Here is a 26964-nt window from a genome sequence, read left to right as displayed (position 1 = left end):
ATCTAAACCCAAGCAAGAAAATTTCATTTGTTGAATAAGGGAAACTATTTGTAAATACAATTCACTATTTAAAAACAATGACAAACATAAACTTCCTTATCAGAATCCCAATGGTATTTCATTGAAAACACAATATACTGGCTTTTAACAGAATTTATGTAAATATCATGGTTCAGTTCTACTTGCCAAGGTTTTGACAGAAAATTTTACAGTGAACTGAATTGAAATGTAGTAAGATTTGCATTTCCATTCACATACACTGAAATATGTGGTTTGGTAAAGCTTATGTTTATCTTTAATCAAAAACAAGTATATATCATTTTCCATAAAAAAGGTTATTATAGTATTTCAAAAAATGGATTTTTTTGTGTTTGCAACTCAAAGACTTTTGTATTTTATAGGAGTTAATTTTGCCATGATCTGAGAGTATAAGTCATATTACTGATGACATGTCTTAATGATCTTCAGTGAAGATAACAGTGAATTTGGTTCTCATGAGGTAAGGAAAGAAAACTGCATGCAGAATAATGATCCACAGCTTTCTACAGGAGACATGTACATTTTTCAGAAGATAACTGTAGTACAAATTTGCAAATATCTTCAGCCAAACATAGTCAGTGCCATATTACTCTCTGTAGAATGCAACACATCTTCTACATATGGAAAGGCAGTAAACTCTGGTGTGGTGTTTCTTAAACAAGGTTGTGCAGAAAAGAACAGATGAGATGAGCACTGGACGGTTGTTTGAGAAAAGATAAAACAACCACTGGATGGTTGTTTGAGAAAAGATAAAAACAGAATAATTAATCTCCTCACACTAAGATGACTGACATCTAACTTTTGAAATCTATTGGATACCCATGGAAATAAACTGTTCTTTTACTGTAGTGGAGAAATGAGGAGATGTTTAAGAAGGGGTAGGCCCACGGGAAAAGAAGAAACATCTATTCCCAAGAGGTCTGTACTTCCATTAGGGCATCTACATTCACAAAGTGACTATATACCAAGTTACTATATTATCTGTAACCTTTCTCATTTGTGGAATAAGGGAAACTATTTGTAATACCCTCTTTTCTTCTATGCTCATGGCAATAGAATAATACCAAGAACTATTCTGTTTTTAAACAATTGATGCCATTGTCCCTCAACTCCCACAATGTTCCACTTAATCCTTCTAAATTGATGCTAGACATGTTCTTTTGTCATCAGATTATGGTTGGATGTATTTGACAAAAATTATAATCAGGATGCTTCTGGAGCCATTCAATTGCTCTTTGTGTAGATACGGCCAGAGTTGAAAAAAAAAAATAATCATAGAATTTTTATTAAAGACTCTGACCTTAACAATAAAAAAAAATTAAGCACATCCAAGTAATTATTTCCCATTTAAATATACACTGTACCCACGAAAACTGCTTATTCAATCTTTGGATAATGAAATCTCCCAGGTAGCAGTATAATGTGCAGTTAAAAATGAATCTTGAACAATGCTATTATCATCTTGTCCAGATTGGTCAATTTGTCTCAACCCCAACCTGGAGAGGTCTTATTAGAGGACAAAACTCTTTTGCCTATTCAATTCTTTATTCAATACAAGTGCCTGTGGTTCAGATTTAGTGGTGAATTACCCTGAACACCTGGCCAAAATGACTTGAAAAAAGACTATAATTTATTTAGCACAGGTAATCAGACACTAGTAGAAAAAATAATGATATCTCATGGCCATGTAAATCCTATCTGTTGATAACAATCCAATTATCTATCCACTGCCTGGACCTCTGCCCAGATTTTCCATTCACAACTCTAGCTCCCCACCCTCTCTCTCCTCCGTATCTTCCATCCCTCCTTCTATTTCTCCTTTCTTATCTTTTTTCCTTCCTTCCCGCTTCTCTTCCCTTCTCCCCTTCTTTCTTTCCCTCCTCTCTTTCTTTCCTTCTCTCCTCCCCTTCCTCTGTCTCTACCCCAACTTCCCTTCCTTAAGGGTCATACTTAATCATCACTTTCAGAGAAAAACTCTAGACATATTTTCTCCTTCACTGGATATATTATGTCAGTAAAAGAAAACTGTGAATAATTGTCAAAACAATTTTACTTCAGAGCAATTTTACTTAAACATGTGATGAAATAGGAAAAACATTTTTTATCAGATTTATCCGACACTAAACTATCTATTACAAATCATCCTCTGCTATAAATTCCCAATTTTAGAAAATAAACTTAGAGCTTCATGGGTGTTTTACTTTTAAAGGCTTAATTTCCATATTCCACACACATCTCTATTCCTCTACAATAGCATATTTTTTACTCTAAAATTAAGCAGTCGAGTTGCTTAATATTTTAAATGGCTACATATAACAATCTTTTACAAAATTATAGTTGTAATGTTAACTTTCAGTTTTGCTTAATATAATTCACTTAGTAAATATTATCTTCATTTCTAAATGGTAGCAGCTCCCAATTTTCTAAGATAAGAATTTAATTAAACAATTTACGCTAAAGAACAGAAGCTTAATAGCAAATGTGTGATTTTTCAATTTCAGGTCTAGAACTATGAAAAGCTAACTTATTCAAATGCCATCTTGTTATTCCCTTTCTGGGGACCGTATTTTAATCACTGCATCTCTAAAGTTTGGTCTGAAGTTAATAAAATCAAAATTAAGTTCTCTCAGAGTCATAAGATGTTTTGTTACATCATCTTTTCTAATTTCTGATGCTCTGCAGCTACAATTACAATCTCCCAACTCTAATCTCTGTAAAAAATGAAACTTATTTATCACGTTTCATTCACATTATCCAGAAAGCAATCTATGTTTTTTGGAGAACCAATTACTGAATGTGAAGGTGTCAAAATTATATTTATAGTACCGGGGCATAAATAGTTTTATTTCAGGTCTCTATACTGCAAAGCTGAAATAAACATATTGCTTAGACTAGGGTTGGGGGCGGGTAAATGATCTCTCCTCCAGTGTAAGGAGCTTTGGAAGGAGAGGGGTTTAAATCAATGTTCTCTGCTTTCTTTTAGCTAAGAGGTGGGGGTCTGACCTAAGCAAGGTCAGCTGGACTCCTAAAACTTTAAATTTTGAACAGCTACACAGAATAAAGAGAAAAATAGTGTCACAAGGAGACTCAAGTAGAGCCTGATAACTAAATGCCCAGGCACACTTAGATCACTTTTCTTTTTCTGGGTCTTCTTCCATTGTTTTTGTTCAGTTGCTAAGTCATGTCCAACTCTTTTGCAACCCCATGGACTGTAACCTGCCTGGCTCCTGTACATGGGATTTCCCAGGCAAGAATATTGGAGTGGGTTGCTATTTCCCTCTCCAGGGGATCCTCCTGACCCAGAGACTGAACCCACGTCTCCTACATTGGCAGGTGGGTTCTTTACCACTGAGCCACCAGGGAAGCCCCATCTTTTCCCACTGCCCTCATGCTAATTAGAGCAAATTTACTTTCTGCTTGATTGGTTGCTTGCATGGAGAGAAACCTATCAATAATATGCAACTAAACTACATTTGATGCTTTTATCAATACTTCTTTGTTTAAAATTCCTTAAGGGTTGCCACCACCTGTGGGCCATAATCAACTCCTTAGTCGATAGTGTAATAGTTGTGTAGGATAGCCTATTTTATAGCAGACTAATGAATTAAACTGTATAAATTTGTAATGGATAAAAATATCCAATCACTACATTGTACACCTGAAACTACTGTAATACTACATGTCAATTAAAAAAAAACACAACCCTCTGTAGTCTGGTAAGGGAAAATCCCCATATTTTAGCTCTACCCTTCTCTATGCAACATCAATTCCCTCCTCATCCCCTTAGTTCCAGCCAGATGGAATCACACTTTCTATAACATACTGTACTGCTAACCTCAGTGAAAAGCACTTGGCCTCTGTCATTTAATCTACCTGGTTAATTCCAACTTGTTCCTGAATGCTTGGCTTGGGTTTTATCTTCTTCAAGAAGCTTTTCCTGACATCCATCCTCCTCCCTGGCTTAGTTAGATGTCCCTGCCATGAAGTTAGTCCCTGGAGCATCACCCAAGGATATCCAAGGGAAGCAGAAAACTGTGGTGATTAAGGGTGGGGATTCTGGACCAGACTGCTTGAGTTCAAATCTCACTGTTGTCTTTTTACTATGTGTCCGTGGGCAAGTTACCTCTTAAAAGATGTATTTATTTATTTGACTGCATCAGGTGTTAGGTCTGTCATTCAGGGATCTTTGGTTGTTGCACATGGATTGTCTAGTTGCAGCACAGGTTCAGTTGCTCCACAGCATGCAGGACCTTAGTTCCCCAACCAGGAATTGAAACTGCGTCCCCTGTGCTGCTAGGCAGATTCTTAACCACTGGACCACTAGGGAAGTCCCTTGGGTAAGTTACTTAACCTCACTGTGCTTTAGTGTAAGTCTCAGTACTGTTGTAAACATTAAGTAGTATACACAAGGGCTTCCCTGGTGGCTCAGATGGTAAAGAATCTGCCTGCAATGCGGGAGACCTGGGTTTGATCCCTGGGTTGGGAAGATCCCCTGGAGGAGGGCATGGCCACCCACTCCAGTATTCTTGCCTGGAGAGTCCCCATGGACAGAGGAGCCTGGCGGGCTACAGTCCATGAGGTTGCAAAGAGCCAGACACGACAGAGTGACTAAGTCTACACACAGATACACAAAGTACTTAGAAAAGTGGCTGGGACATCATTAATGCTAAATATGGGCTAAAATTTATTTCTATTAGAGTGCTGTCAATGCTTTTTTGCCCCTATCTTATCCAACTCTGTATTTTCCAGGCACTAAGTAGTAGCTCAATATAAACTTACTGTAAGAATATATGAATAAATAGGCAGATAGCATTTTACAGTTTATAAAGCACTTGTGGGATACTGCCTCATGTCTTATACCTCAAACAGTAAAGTCAGAATTTACTTAAAACTCCATATAGAGGAGATACTTATTTTCTGATATCATAATAAATACTTCCCCAAACTCATCTTTTTTTTTTAATCCCCCTCACAATATAAGGGGAAGAAGCAGGAAAAGCATCCCTACTATTTAGCAAGAGAAGAGAGATTACAGATGTGTGTGTGTGCGTGTGTGTATGTGAACAAATTTAAATACAATTGACCCTTGAACAACACAGGTTTGAAGTGTGCAGGTCCAATTACATGTTTTTTTTTTTTTTTTTTTTAATTAGCAGAGTTGACCCTCCCTATCTGCCAACTATAGGACTTGAGCATCTGCAGATTTTGTTATCCATGGTGGATTTCAGAAGCAATCTCCCATTGGACTGACAACTGTACTGGCTTTCCAAAACCAACTATACATTTATATAAATATATAGATAACTATATATATACTTCAGAGAAGGCAATGGCACCCCACTCCAGTACTCTTGCTTGGAAAATCCCATGGACGGAGGAGCCTGGTAGGCTGCAGTCCATGGGGTCGCTAAGAGTCAGACATGACTGAGCGACTTCACTTTCACTTTTCACTTTCATGCATTGGAGAAGGAAATGGCAACCCACTCCAGTGTTCTTGCCTGGAGAATCCCAGGGACGGGGGAGTCTGGTGGGCTGCCGTCTATGGGGTCGCGCAGAGTCAGACACGACTGAAGTGACTTAGCAGCAGCAGCAGCAGCAACAGCATATATATATATATATATTTACATATCTTTATATTCACACATAACCAACACTATATGATGTATGTGAATGTGAATTCTTTGAGCCTTGCTCTCAGAAGAGGAAACCAAAATCCAGAGAATGGTTTGACCACAATCATGCCACTTGCAAATGACAAAAGACCACTAAATTCAGGTCTTCTGAGTCTAAGATTAAGATACTTTAACTGCAGGTTGCTTACTATTAAATAATTTGCATTCTTACTGAATTGCTGAAGTTCATTTTAAAAAGAAATCTGTCTGCCCCTACTCCCTGTTTTTTCAAAAAGTAATAGCTAAACAACTTCAGTACAATTTATTACTTCTTCAGAATAAAGACTTGAAAAATCATTTACAAGTGAAAACCTATAGCATATAAACCTTTCAAAACTACTATTCTTATTCATTCAGAAATATAAAAGACATACAGTATATTTTTTCTAGCTAGGTAAATCATATTTATTTCAGTGTATTCTTATGTCTCTCATTGATGTCATAATTTTGCAGAGTGGATTGCAATGAGGCTGAGAAATGCAATCTTTGCATTAAAAACATGTTTGAGCATAGCATTAAAAGTAAATATGAATATTAAGATCTATGTTATTTAAAAATGCATTATGTTTTGTTACTTTTTTTGTTTGTAGCTTATTTTCAATTATCCTTATCACTGGAGGAGGAAAATTGGCATGGACAACTCAGAAGACTGAATAACCAATTCCCAGATTATTATATTTGATTCTGGAATATATTTTGGCTGCAGAGTACCAAAACAAACAGTTTAAATGTAAATAGCTCAAATGAGGTATTTATTTGATGTAAAATAGATTTTTAAAATACTAGTTGTTTAGTGAATTTCATTAAGCCAATTATACTTTAAGGGTTATGCTTTTTTACTCCCAGTATTCCTGTGCAGTTTATGGCTGTTTTAGACAACTGCATTAATTTGTTTCCTTGATCATATTTGGACTGAACAGAGTAAACAGAGGAGTGTGTTGGCTGATGGAAAAAAACTGCATAAAAACTGGTGGGAAATGGTCTTAGAGAATTAAGTGACTTGTGGAAAGTCTTCACTTTCAAGACAAACCTCTGCCAACTGTGATCTGTTTTCCCCATACCTTCTGCTTGATGATCATCTCGTTGATGTCTTCAAGATCACCCACCATCACCCTCTGTGCTTTCAGAACTCGATCAAGCAGAGACAGCCAGTCGGTAAGTTCTGTCCAAGCCCGGTTGAAATCTGCCAGTGCAGGGACCTCCAACAGCAAGGAAGATGGCATTTCTAGTTTGGAGACAGCGGTTTCCTTGGCAACCACAGGTTGTGTCACCAGAGCAACAGTCTGACTAGGAGCTAAATTTTTTTAAAAAAAAGAAAAATAAAATATTAGAAACAGAAGATAAGAAGACAATTTCAATAAAAATAAAACTGATGTAAAGGCAACAGTTTCAACCGAAGTATTATTTATGGCATCATGTGTTTTTCCCCTAACCATATGGACACTTTAGACAGTACTGCATTATAGAAAAATTCAAAGATCCCAACTTTTCATTAATAAACATTTAACAGTCTTTCAAATGGTTTTGATTATCCTCATGGCTGAGCAATTAATTTAATTTAGAAAGTCCTTCTCAATGACAATTATACAGGTTGTGGAACTGGTAAAGAAAAATAGAAAGTATTCAGACTGTGCCAGGTAAATAAGTTTTACCTATTTTTTTTAGTCAAGAGGGGAAAAAAAGTAAAGATTGGATAAGATCTTATTTCAAACTTATGATTTCCCTGAATAGGAAGTAAATTACTTTGGTGGTGGACTCTAGAGAAATCAAAGCCAATGAAATGTTCTTGTCTTTGCTCTGTTATATTGGGAGTAGCTTATATATATATTTTTTCCTTTGCTTTCAGACTGGTAATAAAGAGGCTAGCAGTGAAGAAAATCTAAGCTAGTTATTTTTGAAAAATCAGGACTAGTAACGTTTTTACATTTGGATAATGAAACATGGTTTCAAAGTTACTAAGAAATATTAAATTAATATGAATAGTGGTGAACACTGTAGTGTAAGGTAGCATATGGTAATAGTTAAGATCTGAAGTTTCAGACTAAAACCCCCCTGGGAGAGAATACCTCTCTCTGTCTTAGGAACTCTGTGACCTTGGTTAAGTTACCAAACTTCTCTAAATTTCAGGTTTTCTCTTCAGCAAGTAAGGATAATGATGGGGTTAATGTCATAGGGGCAACTGTGTAGATTCAATGACTAATACAAGAAATGCACATAGCACAGTACCAGGAAAATAAAAGGAAAAATATTAGCATAGTTCCTGACACTAGTAGGTAATTGCGTTAGGTATTACTATATATATATATATATATATATATATATGATAAATAAGCAGAATGATAAACAAATATGGTGAGAAGTTAGAGATAAGGGATTGAAATATATAAAATATTTGGGGAAAAACTCAGCCAAAGGCCTAGTATAGCCCTATATGTACTGAAGGGCTGAATTTGCTGGTGTGAATATCAACAAATAAATATCAACAAACAGCTGGGTTATCTCAGGTGAGTGATGAAGGATAAGGAGTGTCACATTGAGTTCATAGGCAATGGCTTCTGGAGCCTGATACACCCAGGAGACTGGTAGTGAAGAAAAAGTGGCCTGTGTAGTTCAGAAGGAAAGTTTTGAAGTAAAGCTGCAAACACAGCATCTCAATGGGAAATCCAGGAGGTATGGACAATAAGGCAATTGTTCTAGAAGCATGAAGAAAATGTGCCATATGGCATTCCATTCTGACGTGACCATAAATGACTTTTCATGGTTATATCACTTTCAGCTTTTTTAAGGTTGTCTTTTTGTTACAGAAGATGATGAAAGGAATGGAGGCATTTCTCCTATCTCTCAAGATTCTTGGGGAGAACAAGAGGTTCCTACAAGTGGAAGAAGAAATCTTGAACAAGGCAGAAATTAAAAAAAAAAGTGAGGTGACAGATAGAATGAAAACTAATGCCAAGATTGGGACTTCCCTGGAGGTTTGGTAGTTAAGATTTTGCCTTCTAGTACAGGGGGTGTGGGTTTGATCCCTGGCTGGGGATCTAGGATCCAAAATGTCTCAGGGCCATAATGCCAGGGCACAGAACCAGAGGCGATATTGTAGAAAATTCAATAAAGACTTAAAAAAAAAAAAAAAAAAAAACTAATGCCAAGAAGTAATGACTAAAAAGACAATGATACTGAGGAGATGGAGAAGAAATAGTTTCCCAAAGCTATCTCACTACTCTAAGGTTTTTTTCTAGAAAGAATGAAACATAATCTGAAGCAGAAATAGCATCCTGTGACTCCACAGCCTAGTAGGAGAAAGCATGGGAGCCAATAGGTTCTAAAAATCTTAAAAGGGATTCCAAGAGAAGAGCCGAATTCCTGGAGAGAACACATGGGTGAGGATGAAAAGAGAGCTAAAATAAAATATCACCGTAGGAGCTAACTGTGGAATGCCTAGCTGACTAGGAAATATGGACAGATTGTTCTTAAAATACAAAACAATAGATATTCTGGCAACACACAGTATTTTGGGGAGGATTTCAAGGTTCTGGGAGATGTCAGATGCTTTTTTTTTAACTGACTTGATGAAAAATTCACTGTCAAAAGAGAGTAGGAATGAGATTTTTTTTTTCTCTAGACTTGTTTCTGACCAACAAAGAAGTAGCTTAATGAAGTGGAAATGATCACATCATCTTAAATTTCTATATAGCCAAGAATAAAAAGGCAGAGAATCATCAGACTTCAACTGTTTTCTGGAACACACATTTTTTGGAGTGGGTAAGTCTACTGGAAAGAAAGGCTAGGACCAGAGATTGAAAAATAATGTTTTAAGATGACTAAAAAGTACAATTAACATTGAGAGGGTAATATCACAAAATTCTCCAATGGGGGAAAAAGTATCACCAAGTACAAAGACAGCTAAAAAAGATTCAGAGGAGAGTTGAGAGGCAGAGCAATGCAGCCATCTATGCTGCCACTATGGGCAAAGGATATGATTTATGGACTCATCGGGCAGGCCATAGTCAAAGCTGTGGTTTTTCCAGTAGTCATGTATGGGTGTGAGAGTTGGACCATAAAGAAGGCTGAGTGCCAAGGAATTGATGCTTTGGAACTGTGGTGCTAGAGAAGACTCTTGAGAGTCCCTTGGTGCTGGGAAAGATTGAGGGCAGGAGAAGGGCATCATAGAATCGAGCAGGTGTTCAACTATGACCTCTGAATACATGAATGAGACTGATCCTCCTAGCACTGCTCTGACAGTAGATACACTGTGTGTGTTTTTCCCTTCTGCTGTTCAACCAATGTTTATTGGCTGCTCACCTTCTAAATTAGCATGACTTTTTAGGTCCTGTGCTCTCTGAACCAGACTTCCAACTCCAGCCTCATCTCCCTCCATTCTTCCCATGCTCTCGGTCTCTATGTGGCATTCTCCAATTAGAACAGACCATCTCACACTTTTTTGCCCTTCCATATGCTCTATATACTTTTTAAAAACTCCTCTCCCTTCCCCAGACAAAAGCCTCAATTCCTTTTCAAATCCCAACTCTAGATTTCTGTCTTTTTTTGGGGTACCAGGGTAAGTGTATAACTAAAAATCTAAAATAAATAAATAAATAAAAATCTCTCAGAGGCATAGAGTTATACTAGTCTTTGGGGTCTTAAACACATTGAATCTTTAACATTTTATTACTAAAATATAATAATCACTAGGAAGAACAAAATCTTGCACCATTATTAGGGTTGGGGATTTTAAGATGGCTACAGCGTAGCTGATAGTACTTCAGAGCTGGATTCTAAACTCCAGAAACTTTGGGTCTCCAAGAATAGACAAAAAAAGTGCTATAAAAAACTAGAAAGAGGCAAATTTTCATCTATCACATACATTTTATGGGCCAATTCTATCTATAACACTACTTGGAAAATATTTCATTCTTCCTAAAAAGACTTAGGGGCTTCCCTGGTGACTCAGACAGTAAAGAGTCTGCTTGCAGTGCAGGAGACCTGGGTTAAATCCCTGGGTTGGCAAGATCCTTGGAGAAGGGAATGGCTACCCACTCCAGTATTCTTGTCTGGAGAATCCCACAGATAGAGTAGGCTGCCATGCTACAGTCCATGGGGTTGCAAAGAATCAGACATGACTGAGCAACTAAACACAAAAAGACTTGCCTCTAGATTCATGTATGTGCATATACTTTATTTATTTTTTTATTAAGCAAGATGTGTCAAAGGAAAAATTTTGAGATCTTATTTTATTATGTATATCACATACCAACTCACACTGCATTTTCAGATGCCTTTATTTTTATCTAAAGAGAAAAAAAATGAGGTTGTTTCTTTTCTATGTCATTTTACTAAAAACATAAGCAAATCACCTTATTAGGTGGTCAAGAGGTAGTTTAAGTGGTTTTTCCCAGACTGAGCAACAGAATCTTGATGCCAAGGGTCAGGGAAGGGTATTTACTTATTACGGGGGAGTCTTCTTTTAACTGTATAATTTAAAAGATGCAAAGAGGATTTCTTGAGAGTTTTCTCAACCCATAAAGCTAATCAGGGAAGCAGTTAGGATATGTAAATGAATACACAGAATCTTAAGCACAAAGTTCTAGGATGGGTTTCCAGGTTCTCCTCCTTAAGGAGTACCAAAAATGGCTTCCCCTCCGGCCAGTGGGGATCCTTTTCTTCCTGTTTAATGCCCCCACAGTTTGATATGCTTGTCGAGATATCTGACCCTTGCCTCAGGCCACTGCCCAGGGTCACAAGAAGTTGGCCCTAGTAATGGTTGCTTCAAATCTCTGCTTCTTTAAAACCAAGGTCATCCTTCTCAAGTCTGAAGGAGAAAGTATCTCTTCCAGCATGGGGAAGAGTCTTTACGGTGTCACACTATTAACCGTCCCTCCAGCAACAGGCGCTAGTGTCCTTGGTTAATCAGTTCATGTCAGAACAGCATGCATTACAATGTGTATAACTAAGCCAAGTAGATAGGTAAAAAGATAAATAGATATATCAACAGATAAGTGCATGCACACACACACAGACCCTGTGTAGTTTGACTACTAATTGTAGCATAAGGTGTTTCATATGCATTCATTAGAAAATTAAAATAACTCTACTAAAAACTATTTCCTTTCCATAGTTAGCATACAAAAAGTCAAGCTCAAAATTGCTGAAAGGTATCAAGTTTGGCATACTGGAATAGTAGCATGAGTAACAGTAGGTGTAATATACTATTGCAAACCACAGCTTTGCTCTGAGTATTTTGTTAATTAAAAGGTGTTAGCTTTAGGAGGGAACTCTCATTTTTTCAAAAGTGTTTGAAGAACATTTCTGTAGTCTAAAATTTAAATTGCTTTTGAGGGTACATGATTAGTCAGACTAACAGCTTTACTTAGAGCTTTAGAGGAACTACTAAATCTTTTAAAAAACACATACACAATGTGTTTGGAATACTTTCTTTGAAGTATTCACACATGGTTTTTCTGTAATTCACAGGTCTCCTTTGATTGATAAGACAACAAGGAACACATATTCTATTTCTAGCTTTGTTGAATGAATGTGGGTAATTTTTGGTTTTCTTTCCTTTGATATTTGAAAAATCAGTCACTGACTAAATGATAAATTATTGGACTCACACTAATACAGATATCTAAAAAGTACCATTTGGTATATGTGGTTAAATTGAATTACTGTCTAACACTAGCTATAGGAAAGACTGTTTTAGCTATTATCCATATCACCAATGGATAAAACAACTGTTCTCCATGCAAGCAACACAGGGAAAGTTTTCTTTTTGAGTATTTAGAAGGATGGCATGTAGTTTAATAAAACCCATATGAGAAAGTTGCATGGTACCAAAATTAGAAATCATGCATAGACTCTAAAAGGACCTCACTTCTCTCTAAATATTTGTAGTCTACAGGTACACGTGAAAAATTAGAAACAAACACTGTGAATCCATAAACATGTATTTTTGTCTATATTCTTTCTCATCATTCTAAAGATGAAATAATATATATGATTCAACTATCATCAATTATTTACATTTTAGCACAGTAGGAGCTTGTATTATACATGGGAAGTCCTGGAGAAAAGGAACTTAAGGATTCATGATAACCAATTATATTTCTGGACTTGAGAAACAAATTATTTGACAGTAAGACCCATAGACTTTTAAAGCTTAGCAATGCTACTTTATCACTTTTTAATTGATTCTTTTCTTCTACCAAGTATGTAATCCAAGTAAGAAATATTTTCTGCCACTTGGAAAAGAGATCACCACCTACACTCTCACCACAATCATTTACTCAGGGTTTTCTACATGCCAGGCAAGGTTACTGATAAGCCCTGTTTAATGTTTACCAAATGATTTTCAGGTTGGCATTATTTCCATTTAACTAAAAGGTAAAATACCTTGCTGAGGGCTTCACATTAACAAATGACAATGCTAAGACAGTGTGCTTAACCACTATACCTATTTCTAAGGCTGATATAATCATCAGATATTTTTCATGCATGTCCCACTCAAAATATAATATTATTAATTACTCAAATACTTTTGACTCCAAGAGCTATAGTTTATAGCCTATGGTATCCACAAAATCATCTAATGTTCATTCTAATTAGGGAGAGAAGATCACCTTGAACTACTCACAAAAATATGGATTATAAAAATCAAGTGAGGGAATTCCCTGGTGGTCCAGTGCTTAGAACTCTGCACTCTCACTAATGAGGGCCCAGGTCATATACCTGATTGGGGGACTAAGATCCCACAAGCTGCACAGAGTGATGGCCAAAAAAAAAATCAAGTAAATCTGGTTTCCTCCCACAAGTTGAATATTATTCTTGAGGACTATCTCCAACCTGACTTCACCCAAACAAGGATCCTTTCTACACTAATTTGAAGACAGAAATAACCTTGCCATTCCCTCTTTTTCGCTTGAATCTTTTAACTTGTATATATGAATTATTATTCATATATGGATTCATAACTCATGAATTCTTCACACATGCAGTCAATAAAAAGCAGTGTTTCTCAACCGTATCACTGTTAGTATTCTGGCATGGATAAGTCTTTGGTGTGAGGGGCTCACCTGTGCTTTGTGGGATGTTTATCAGTATCCTTGGCCAGAGTACCTTCCCAGTTTTGACAACCAGAAATGTTTTCAGACATTATCAAATGTCTCTGAAAGCGGCCGGGGCAGGGGGCAGGGGGAGTGGGGGGTGGCGAGGCGGATTGCTTCTGGTCCAAAATCACTAATTCAAAGGGTTTTAAATTTCTCTTCCTCAATCTCTCTCCTTCTCCTGTGTGTGTGTGTGTGTGTGTGTGTGTGTGTGTGTGGTTTATATACTTGCCTAACATTTGTAGTGGACATGGACATCTTTTACATCACATTGGACATCACATTGGTGCACCAGCATTTTCGTGGGAGACAACTTTTCCACAGACTAGGGTGGGGGGATGGTTTGGGGATGATTCAAACACATTATATTTAGTGTTCATGTTATTTCTATTATTATTATTACCCCAGCTCCACCTCAGATCATCAGGCATTAGATCCTAGAGGTTGGGGACACCTGCTTTAAGTCCATCCAAGTTTATGCTCTCCTATACCTTAGAAGTATAGGTTAAGTGAAAGTCAGCACTTCTGTTAGCCACAGGATACTGGGCAGACACTGAGACACAGTAAATACTTGAAGCTATAGCTATGAGGGACAGTAAATAATATGACACAGGCAATGCCATGATGATAAAAGTGAAAGCTTCTCTGGCAGAGAGTAAATGACCACAAATTCTTTCTCTTCCTGCATCTATACCCTTGTAATGAGACATTCCAGATGCTCCCATCAAAAGCCGTAGTATATTTCTCCATTCATTGAATGTGGATGGGATATTATTAAACACGACCATAAGCAAAGGTTTGAGAACTTCTTAGCTATTGGGCTATGAGTGGAAACCTTTCACCACTATGCAAACTTCACTGGCCTACTGAATGATGATAGGCAAGTGGCTCTGTCACATCCATTGTCTCATCCAATAATCAAGTACCAAACACATGAGTGAGGCCATTGACTACCAGTTGACCATTAATACATGAGTGAGTCTAGCTGTGACTAACAAAGGAATCACTGAGACACCCAATCCAAAGCAGACCCCCAAATGATGAGCTAAATAAATGATTCCTATTTTAAGCCACTACATGTGGGAGTCACTTGCTATAGAACAATACATGATACAACCTCCATTTTTACCAATTAAAGACTTGCATCCAAAACAAGTTTAAAATGGTCCTCCCATTGCTACAGAAATAAAACAAATGCTGATCCAACAAAGAGAACACAGTTAAGAAAGAGTCTTCTAGTTAGAGTGTGAAAAAGAGAAAACTGAAGATACACATAATCATTCTATGATGCCTATAATTCAGGCAGTCAATATTTTATAGGATATTTGAAAAGCCAAGCATTTAGTAAAAATTCATTGTTAGTACACTTAAAACTATGTAAATGAAAAGAGTAGAGAATGTAATAATGATGGCCATGAAGCAGGCAGACCAGTGCAGAAAACAAGGGAAGAAAAGTCAGATCAGACCATAAAAAAGACCATGCTATTGATGAAGAATGATCATCAATTCTAAAACTGCCATCAGAATAAAATGCATACATTCATTTGGGTATAACCAGCTAGAAAACAGGGCTTCCCTGGGTAGCTCAGCTGGTAAAGAGCCTGGCTGCAATGCAGGAGACCCCAGTTCGATTCCTGGGTCAGGAAGATCCTCTAGAGAAGGGATAGGCTACCCATTCCAGTATTCTTGGGCTTCCCTCTGCCTGCAGTGCAGGAGACCTGGGTTCGATTCCTGGGTTGGGAAGATCCTTTGGAGAAGGGCATGGCAACCCACTCCAGTATTCTTGCCTGGCCATGGACAGAGAAGCCTGGTGGGGTACAGTCCATGGGGTTGCAAAGAGTCAGACACGATTGAGTGACTAGCCACAGCATAGCAGCTAGAGTTCATCACATAGTTCTCATAATAGTAAATACACTGCTGTTCTATCAAAAATTTTAGCACCTTGAAAAATTCTTAAAGGATCCAATCTGCTTTTTGTTTTCAACAGAATTGCCCCTACCTGAATATTAAAGATAAGATTCTGTAGTAAAACATGAACAAAACCAGGTAAGCAGTGTTCTCTACATAATTCAGTCCAAATGAGTCTCATATTTGCTTGGGTAAGCTATGTTTTTACCCTCAGAAGCAAAATAACTAGCAGTGAGTTTTTCAAGTTGTTAAACATGTGCCAGGTCCTCCCTCACAAGCCGCACCCTTGAGATAAGCTACTTAAAGGATCAAATTTATCTTTTTCTTCATCACCAGCCCAGTGTGATGTCTGATACACAGTGGCCTCAACCAACATTTGCTGCTGTTGTTATCCAGATTAGAATGAAGCAGAATCCTGAAGGGATGCATAAGAGAGAGGGAGGGTGGTGGAAAGAGAGACTGATTCATTAGAGTCTCAATCTAGAGTTTCATCAGCCAGAACAAAGCAAAGGAACCATTAGCTCCAACGTAAATGAAATAGTATTAAGTAGTCTTAACATGTAAATTCTTTTGGCCTAAATTCATAATAATACCTTACATCTGTACAGAGCTATACAGTATAAAAGCACAAAAGTGTCATTTCAGTCATTTTATCCATTGACTTCTCACCATAACACTTGAGTGTGGGCAGGGAGAGCAACATTGCTATCAATTTGCAGGAGAGGACACTAAGATTTGGATAAATTAAAATACTTCTCCAGGGTCAAAATCTAGTAAGTTAGATGGAAATTCCCAAGCAATCTATATTTTAAGAAGGAAGGCTCTGAGTTGACTGATGAAAGAGGGATTCATGAAAAACCCAATTAAAAAATCTGCAAAGTATGTGAATATACATTTCTTGAGAGAAGATACATGAATGGCCAATAAACACATGGAAAGGTATCAACATCACTAATCATCAGGGAAATGCAAATCAAAGTCGGAGGTGGGGGAGGGAGGAAGAGAGAGAGAATGAGAACAAGTGTTGGTGAGGATGTGGATAAATTGGAACCCGTGTGCAATGTAGTTGGGAATGTAAAATGGTACAGCCTCTGTGGGAAGCAGTATGGAGTTTCTTTAAAAAGTTGAAACTAGAATTACCATACAACCCAGCAATCATACTTCTGAATATATAGTATATCCAAAAGAATTGAAAATAGGATCTTAAAGAGATATTTGGACACTGATGTTCATTGCAGCATTTTTGAAAAAGTCAAGAGGTGGGAAAAACCTAAATGTCCATTGACAGATAAATGGATAGGGAAAATGTGGTATAAGTATACAATGGAATATTATTTAGCCTTACAAAGAAGTAAATCCTGGACTTCCCGAGTGGTACAGTGGATAGGAATCTGCCCACCAATGCAGGGGACATGGGTTTGATCTCTGGTCAGGGAAGATTCCACATGCCGCAGAGCAACTCAGCCCGTGTGCCACAACTACTGAGCCACAATACTGAGCCCACCGGCCACAACTGCTGAAGCCCACTGTGCTCCGCAACAAGAAAAAGCATCACAATGAGAAAATCACAACGCAACTAGAGAAAGGCCATGCATAGTAATGAAGACCCAGCACAGTCAAAAAAAATTTTTTAAAGGAAATTCTATCATATGCTATAGAGTTTCTGTTTGCACGATGAAAAATTTATAGAGATCTGTTGTGCAATGGCAAAAAATTAGCACACTGTATACTTTAAATGGTTAAGATAGTAAATTTTATGTGTTTTTCACTACAACTTTTACAAAAAGGAGTCCATAGACCAGCCAAAGTGTGGACTTCTTTCTTTCCCTTCTGGGCTAAGGAGATTTAAAAGAGATCTTTGAATACCAAAATAAAGACCATCCTGTAAATAACCAGTGGTTCTGACACATGTAGGCCCAGTGAAAAATGACCAATTTCTTTTTCTGTCATTACACCTCCTTCTTTGTAACCTTTGTGGGGTAAAGAAGAATATGCCAATACCTCTCTGTGGTGGATATTATGGGGCCCCATTGCACTTCTCCTGGAGTCGACGGACCCACACACCAGGTTCTGTTAATAATGACTGCTAATGCGTCCCTCCCTGAGGCTTTCTGTCGGTCAGTACAAGGATATTAAGGCCCAGCTCACCTGCCTCAATTTTAGACAACTATGAAGGATGAATCCAGCTCCCAGCTCTCTGTCAGTTTGGCTTCAGTTCAGTTCAGTTCAGTCGCTCAGTCGTGTCCGAATCTTTGTGACCCCATGGCTGCAGTATTCACTGCTCTGTGGATCAGCCTCTCCCACTCTGTCCAGTAACACTGCCCTCACTTCCTTACAGGTAGATCTACCAATACTCATTCCCACTAAACCTAATGAATGCAACTTTTTGTCTCAGACCATGCTTCCAGGAAATCCAATCTAAGATACCATCTTTTGACCCCTTAGACACCTAAATACACGATTTCCTTTCTAATACATAAAAGCAACATGGCATTCAATTCTGGAGTAATATTATTTAAATTATGTATTAACATCACATGTTGTATAGTTCAATCTTCAGTTGAATGCTCTGGAAACTTACCAAAAGGCAGGCAACCACTTGGTGGCATATTTACTACTTAAAGGTTTATAAAAAGGTTTTTATACTCTGGTTATAGCTGAGTTTCAATTTATCATCTGAGTAGCAGCTTTGTAAGTGAAATCTGAACACATCCTATAACTAAAACACCAAAGAGTTTGACAAATCCCAATACTAAAGTCTTGAACTCTGTCTCTATAATGACACTGGAAATGTAACTGCCATCTTGTGTTAGTTTGATCTGATTGTGCTGAGCTGAACTTAGCTTTTAAAGTTCTGGGTCAGTAAACACCTTACAAACTGCAGGTATGGCAAACACACTAACTGAAGTAGCTCAACTAGCTCCATCAAAATCAATTCATGTTTTCATTTAACTTGTAGAAGAGCATACTATGCCCACAAGTGCAGTAACTATGAGCTATACAATAGGAACCAAAAATCAAAGGTAGAAAACAAGTACCAATTACAAAGGGAAAATTGCTTGTTACAGGCACAAAAATAAGATTATGATGTTTGTTTCTTTAAATCATGCTCACCAAGCCATCTCAAATTCCTTTTGAAGGAGAGGTAATCATAAATAAAAACACGGTTAAGTGGTTATAAATCACGCTATTAAAGCAATAGCATGATTACTCTTAGGAGCAATGCACGTACTTCCTATCGTTTCAGACCCGAAATCTCATGGTCCTAATCCTTTGGATGAATGGGTCTCAAATTAAGAGTGTAAAGAGAGTCTGGAAAAGCTGTGAGTCTATAGTTCATGGTTTCTGAAATAGGAGCATAGCTTACATTTTCACTTGAAAAGATTTGTGAAGCTGAACCTCTTATTTCTGCTACTTAAGAACAGAAAATTTTATCGGATCAGGGCTAATGTTTAGTCCTTTAAAAGAATCAGTAAATCATATTTAAACCTAGTAACACTGGTACTATTCCCATGATGTCAGTGTTTTATATAAAAGACAGAATTACACCAAATTTTTGCATTTGAGAACAGTACTTGAAAATGAAGTTCTAAGTAAAATGGAGTTATATTTCAGAGTCAAATAAATACTCTAAGGTAAAGTTAATTACACAGTCCACAACAGAAAACTATGCTTCATTTTTTTGTTAGGAGAAAGGTAACATTGGGCTGTATCCTGCAGGCCTCCAAGGTCTGTGTGTGCCCAGCTTCCAGACCAAAGAAAGAACCTAGAGTTGGCGACAGAGACATCAGTGGTTTAAAGGATGGAGGAGCTTACATGTCTGCAGCAAGGCCCTGGCGTGACACCCCAGTGAGCACAGTGGACTGCAGGTTGGGCAGAACATGGTGGCTGGTAGGCTTGCTTCCAAGAGGAAGGGGAATTGACTGCAGGTGGGCTCATCAGTTACCAGGGAGACCAGTAGAGGGCACACCCCTCACCACCCCTTTGATGAGAACAATCACCAGCTGGGGCCTGGGGCGAGTATGGAGGAGGGGTGTGTGTGTGTGTGTGTGTGCACATGCATGTGAGCACTTGCGTGCACAAGCACACACACACTCAGTTTGGACTGACTCTTGGTGATCCTATGGATGGTGGTGGCCTGCTTTGCTGTCCATGGTGTTCTTCAGGCAAGAATATTGGAATGGGTTGCCATGTCCTCCTCCAGGGGATCTTCCTGACCCAGGGGATCGAAACTGCATCTCTTATGTCTTCTGCATGGGCAGATGGATTCTTTACCACTAGCACCACCTGGGAAGCCCATGTAAGGAGGTCAGTCCTGTGCATAAGATACAGGTGAAGCAGGCACCAGTGGGCAAGAGATGGACGGAGAGCAAGAGAACAGCCATCTCGAGTCGAAAATTGATGTTCCCTTTATCCCAAGATATTTTGGTTTGGAGTAAAATATATTTCCTTTATTATTGTTAAAATTACAGCCTATAGAAGATCGTAGAAGTCAGGAATGTAGCAGATTCATCCCAATGTTCACAGCTGCATTTTTTATAGTTGACAAGATGTGGAAGCAACCCAAGTGTCCATCAATCAGGAATGGCTAAAAATGTGGTATATGTATACAATGCAATATTACTCAGCCACAAAACAGAATGAAATTTTGCCATTTGCAACAACATAGTTGGACTTGGAGAGTCTTATGCTAAAGTGAAATGAGTCAGAGAAAGAAAAGAATATACTATATGATGCCACATATTTGGAATCTAAAAAATACAACAAACTAGCGAATATAACAAAAAAGCAGCAGACTTACAGATACAGAGAACAAACTCATGGTTACCAGTGGGGAGAGGGAAGGGGGTGGGCAAGGCGATATGGGACAGGGGATTAAAGGTACAAACTATTATGTATAAAATAAATAAGCTACAGGCATATATTGTCTAACACAGGGAATATAGATAATATTTTATAATTATTATAAATGAACTATACCTTTACTATAGTATAGTAAAGTATTACTTTCAGTTCAGTTCAATTGCTAAGTCATGTCTGACTCTTTGCAACCCCATGGACTGCAGCCTACCAGGCTTACCTTTAAAAATTGTGATCCTATATTGTATACCTGTGACTTATATGACATTGTATATGAACTACCATTCAATAGAATATATCAATAATAAAATTATAGCCTATATTAACCTATATTTTAAGATACAAAGAATTAAAGGTGGAAATTCTTCATTGTTTTTCCTACTTTTGTCCTACCTCAAAGGCATGGCTGTTATGTGCTAATAGATATTCTTACCAACAAATTAATTTCTATACATTCAATTGATAAAGTACACTTTTTGTGGAAAATAAGGACCCGGACAGAAGTAAATAGCTAGGCAGAAAGGTCAATTCACTAACAAAAAGTGGGGCCAATTCACTATTTTCAGCATGATGTTCCCATTCAATTTGATGTAACAGTGGAAAAGAAGGACTTAAGGACTGAAGCTTTCTGCCATAAGGGTGATGTCACCTGCATATCTGCAGTTATTGATATTTCTCCTGGCAATAAGCGAAGAGGAACTGAAGAGCCTCTTGATGAAAGTGAAAGAGGTGAGTGAAAAATCTGGCTTAAAACTCAACATTGAAAAAACTAAAATCATGGCATCCAGTTCCATAATTTCATGGCAAATAGATGGGGAAACAATGAAAACAGTGACAAGCTTTATTTTCTTGGGCTCCAAAATCACTACAGATGGTGACTGCAGCCATGAAATTAAAGATGCTTGCTCATTGGAAGAAAAGCTATGACCAACCTAGACAGCATACTAAAAAGCAGAGACATTACTTTGCCAACAAAGGTCCGTCTATTCAAAGCTATGGTTTTTTCCAGTAGTCATGTATGGATGTGAGAGTTGGGCCATAAAGAAAGCTGAGCACTGAAGAACTGATGCTTTTGAACTGTGGTGTTGGAGAAGACTCTTGAGAGTCCCTTGGACTGCAAGGAGATCCAACCAGTCCATTCTAAAGGAAATCAGTCCTGAATATTCATTGGAAGGACAGATACTGAAGCTGAAGCTCCAGTACTTTGGCCACCTGATGCGAAGGATTGACTCATTGGAAAAGACCTGGATACTGGCAAATATTGAAAGCAGGAGGAGAGGGGGATAACAGAGGATGAGATGGTTGGATAGCATCACTGACTCGATGGATTTGAGTTTGAACAAGCTCCAGGAGTTGGTGATGGACAAGGAAGCCTAGAGTGCTGCAGTCCATGGGGTCGCAAATAGCTGGACATGACTGCGCAACTGAACCAAAGGACTGAAGCACTGTGAGACTGAATTGCTAAAATGGACAATCTTTGTCACTGACAGTGGCGGCCTAAGGTCACTACAACTGGGTGAATTTAACAGGTGAAACAGTAACAAGTCAGAGGTCTTTCATTCATCTATTTTCAGGGATGATCTTTTGGGGTTTATTGAATCAGATTCTGTTATCACTTAGTCATATAAGTAAGTAAACTATTCTATAAAAATATGTTATCAGTCACTATTTTTCAATGCCATAGACATATATGTTATAGAAATTTGATTTTCAGAGAAGTTAACTTATTTTATATACCTAAAGCCATAGACACTATACCTGATAGCATGATCAAAAGCTGTTTCATTTGAGAGAAACTGATCATTTAACAACTAAAGAAATCAAGGCCTAAAGCATTGAATGGTTTGTCTAAGATTTCTATTCCCCAGCTGGCTTGAGACCAAATGAGGACCAGAATCTAGGGCTCTGAATTCTCAATTCAATAAGCTTTTTACTGTGCCAGTGGTTCTCATTAGGAACATGCTTCTGCAACCTCAAAAATGTCACATGCCTCTGCATAATAATCACATCTCCAGATTGCACAGATTGAGAAAAACAGCGACAAAAATCCACTTATTCTGAATTCAGTAATATTCTAATTTTACATTTTATTAATTGTAGTACCATTTAACGTCACTTTGAAAATATCTACTACATATATGTGGAGACACATAACTTATTTGATCCACAGACAACACTTGCTCAATGATTTGAGAACTGATTTCAGTGATACTAGGAAATCTCACTTATCTCCAGCCTCTAGGTTGAGAATCTCTATCATGCTGATCACTGCTTCATATTACTCTGATCAAGTATCTTCAAAACTCCCGTTCCTTCCCCTTACAGTTGATTTCAGTTAAGTGTTGCCAAAAAATGGTATCATGATCTTTTAAGGATGGCTTATATCACAGATGGAGGTTCCCTCATGGCTCAGAGGGTAAATAATCTGCCTGCAATGCAGGAGACCCGGGTTTGATTCCTGTGTCAGGAAGATCCCCTGGAGAAGGGAATGGTAACCCACTCCAGTATTCTTGCCTGGAGAATTCCATGGACAGAGGAGCCTGTGGGTTACCGTCCATGGGGTCACAAAGAGTCGGATATGACTGAGTGACTAACACTTTATAGCACAGACAAAAGCTGAATTTTTACAATTAGTTTTTATAAATTAGAGGAGATTTAAGATTGTCAGTATCACAATACTCTCAGTTACTTAACATTCTGATATGCTTTTCTGATTGGGAGAAAAGGGCACAGTCAGAGTTTGAATTTGGCTATCCTGCAGGTTATTTCACTCACTTTTTTGTATACTGTAGCCCCTGACATGAATATACCCATGTGTATATTTGAATATCACTACCATGTGTAATGAGATTGGTGAGGTAGGGAGGAGGAGGAGACAAATGGTGAGAAACACCACAGGACCATGTTTAAATATCTGAATTTGCCTTCACTTTACTTATAGAAAATTATTTTCTACTACTTACCCAAAATGCCCATGTTGTCTCTGACTAGGCAGTCTCTTCATGAAATTCTCAATATGCTTTTATTCTTTAGAAAATGAATCTATCCAAGTTGTTCCTCAGACTTAAGTATCTTCTTCACTTATTCTAATCCTTCCTATCTTTTATGATCAGAATCTCATGTCACTGAGGTCTTTGTTGACAACTCGAGTTACGTCTGAACTTTGAATTCTTATGTTGATGGCAGTTTTATGTAAAAAAAAAAAAAGCTGTTTGATTACATTTCCATATATTATTCTTTACTGATCCAATTATAAAATTTTAGAATTGGAAGGAATTTGTGTGAATTCCAGTGCTGAACTTTAAAATCGGTCACCTCTGAACATTGTAAATCTTAGACTGAATTGTTTTGAAAATAATTCAGCAGACCCTCGATATTCTCAAGATGTGTATCTATGGGCCTTTGCAAATCAAAAAGTAGATGTGGGTGATCAGCTAGACTTATGTAGGACTTAAGGGATTTCCCTCTGCCTAATAGATTTTCAGAACATGAGACTAGTGTTAAAAGTTTTACATATTTAAGCCAGTCCAACCATCCAACAGTGTAAATGTTGTCAACCCCACTGGAAACCATTACATAGCATGGACCTTCGGAAAGTAAATTTCTATTACTTCATATGAATTATTTAGCTCAGGACAACATTTTAAGACTTCCTATTCAGATTATAAAAAGCAAATCACATCTCTTATTTTGAAAATTATTTTAGTCTACACAAATCATTCTGATTATTGGCATTATAGCAAAAATTTCAAAATGTAAGAAATGTTTTCAAAATGTTTTTTATCATTATAAATCAACATGAATATTTTATTTTATATATTTTCCAAAAAGAAATAATGGGTTCATAAATGAGAAAGCTTTTATAATGTGACTTTGATAGTGTGAATTTAGTCTAACAGAATGGGTTTCATTCAAATATTATTACTGAATAACTCCTAACTTGGTGACGCATCTGGGCTTCCTTAGTAAGAGAGTCATGTAGATGAATATATTTAAATATTTATTTCCAAGGCCTCTGTAGAAATAGGTAATCAAGTTTTTTTTTTTTTTTTTTTTTTTTACATGATTTTATTTATTTTTTGGCTGTGCTGGGTCTTTGGTGCTCATGTAGGCTTTCTCTAGTTGTGGTGAGCGGGGGCTACTCGCTGGTGGTGCACAGGCTTCTCATTGCGGTGGTTTCTCTTGCTGCGGAGCACAGGCTTAGGGCACGCAGGCCTCAGCAGTTGCGGCTAGAGCACAGGCTCAATAGTTGTGGTGCACAAGCTTAGTTGCTCCATGGTACGTGGGATCTTTCCGGATCAGGGATCGAACCCACGTCTCCTGCACTGGCAGGTGTTCTTTACCACCGAGCCACCAGAGAAGTCCCAAGTTATTCTTATTTTAATAAAGCTGTGAATATATGTCATAACAAAGGACAATTATACTCTAGATAAATACAGCACTTGACTGTGTTACACAGGAAGTACTCTCTAGGGTTAAATGCTAAGGAAGTTATTATTAATACATAACTTTTCCTGACAACTCTGTATTTTGAAAGGCAAAATTCTCACATTGTATTATCTGAGACTATAACACAGTTGGACCGGTTTAGAGCAAAACTCGGGTATGGGAAGTGCTTTTAAAATTGATTGAAGGTTATAGAATATGTCTAAAATCTCGAGCATCATTAATAAAGTTCACTCTACTTGGTCTTATTACTCAATTCACATCCTTTCTGGGAGATGAACTATCTCAAAATTCAAGACCTAACAGTAATGTACCATTATTGCAGAGTTGCTGTGAAACATTCCTGGGGCTCTGACCAGGATGATTGAGAGGACTACTAAATGCTGAAAAGTGGATGTGACCAGGGAATGGCTTGGCTGTTTGCCAGTGCAAGAAATAACTTGATGCTGACATTAAGCAGTAGCTGAAGAATCTTTTAATAGTTTAGGCGCTTTTTCTAAATCCTCCAGTTATGCTTCACTGATTAAATTATTAAGAACCTCTGATTTAGCTGTTTCATATTTTAGATGTGAGTGGAGATGTTTTGAAATGATTTCCATTATTCATGGCTTCTTGTTTTTCAAAATTAAACTTATAGGATGCTGAGATAATCCCTTTTTATTAGGTCTGCAGACACTGAGAAGACACTAAAAAGCAAAATAGCTGTGTGAAAGTATCATTTTCCTTAACAATACTGTATTATGCTGGACTAGTTTTTTCCCCCCTTAGCTGAGTTACAGACATTTCAATTAATGCTATTAAACCAGTTGTTAAGATCTTAAAAATGGCTCCAACTAACTTCCAGATGTTTTGTATGTATGTGTGTGTATGTGTGTGCTCAGTCATGTCTGACTCTTTGTGACCTCATAGACCATAGCCCATCAGGCTCCTCTGTCCATGGGATTTTCCAGGCAAGAATCCTGGAGTCGGGTGCCACTTCCTCTTCCAGGGGATCTTCCTGACACAGGGACTGAACCCTTATCTCTTGCACCTCCTGCACTGGCAGGTGGATTCCTTCCCCACTGCACCACCTGGGTAGCTCCAACTTCCAGATTAAGGCCAAGATAAGATTCAGGCAAAGGTCAAGGGAAGGACAAGACATTACATTTAGGAACAGCCTCCCAATGTGTATAATTAATTTGTATATGATTAACATTTCTAAAAATATTTCTCATTGTTGCCTACTTTATATATGGCTTGCAGATAAGATTGTCTTGAGGGATGGTACAGGGAGCGAGGAGGGAGGAGGGTTCAGGATGGGGAACATGTGTATACCTGTGGTAGATTCATGTTGATACATGGCAAAACCAATACAATATTGTAAAATTAAAAAATTAAATTAAAAAAATTGTCTTTCATAGCTTCACTGAACTAACAGTAATTAAACAGCTTTGGGCCCAACACCATGCCAATGGAGTGAATACTGAACAACATTCAGTGAACTGAGCTGTTGGTGAACTGAGCAACATTCTTTCATGGATGCCCTTACACCCACTCTGCATTTCTACTACTTAGGAGAGTTTTCAATTCTTTTCAGGCTTCCACGGATTCCATCCCCCAGTTTTAGAGGTGATTTAGATTCATCTAAGTGCTTAGATTCCAAGCCAATCAAGATAATCCCTTCCTCTTAACTTTGGTTTAATATCCCAAAGTTGAAGTCAACCATCCTATGGCATCACTCTGAAGACTATTATTGATATGGGAGTAGATACATAACCTAGATTGGCAGATTTGAGTGATAGATAAATCTCTTAATCTAGCCTTGAGGTAAGAGATCCTCTCTCACTGTAACAGAAAATCATATTGCCCCATTTGCTGCTGGCAGCCACCTTCAAAACTGGAAGGGAACTAGTGAGGGGTCAGAGCTGACCCAGAGGGAAAATCAGAACTAAGAATATCATAGA

At 37.7% G+C, this 26964-nt stretch overlaps 1 protein-coding gene across 9 annotated transcripts in view; it reads right to left on the bottom strand.

Moving 5' to 3' along the window:
• The window catches only part of DMD (dystrophin), a 2362639-nt gene that overhangs the window by 688545 nt on the left and 1647130 nt on the right, over positions 1-26964 (bottom strand). For all 9 annotated transcript variants that reach the window (XM_070783459.1, XM_070783466.1, XM_070783462.1 and 6 more), the window contains one exon: positions 6773-7005. In XM_070783459.1, coding sequence (XP_070639560.1) covers positions 6773-7005 — 233 coding nt within the window. The remainder of the gene's footprint in view (positions 1-6772; positions 7006-26964) is intronic.

Source organism: Bos indicus, chromosome X (genome assembly GCF_029378745.1).
Source record: "Bos indicus isolate NIAB-ARS_2022 breed Sahiwal x Tharparkar chromosome X, NIAB-ARS_B.indTharparkar_mat_pri_1.0, whole genome shotgun sequence".
NCBI lineage: Eukaryota > Metazoa > Chordata > Mammalia > Artiodactyla > Bovidae > Bos > Bos indicus.
The sequence above is the reverse complement of the archived record's forward strand: the minus strand, read 5'-3'. Positions and strand labels throughout refer to the sequence as shown.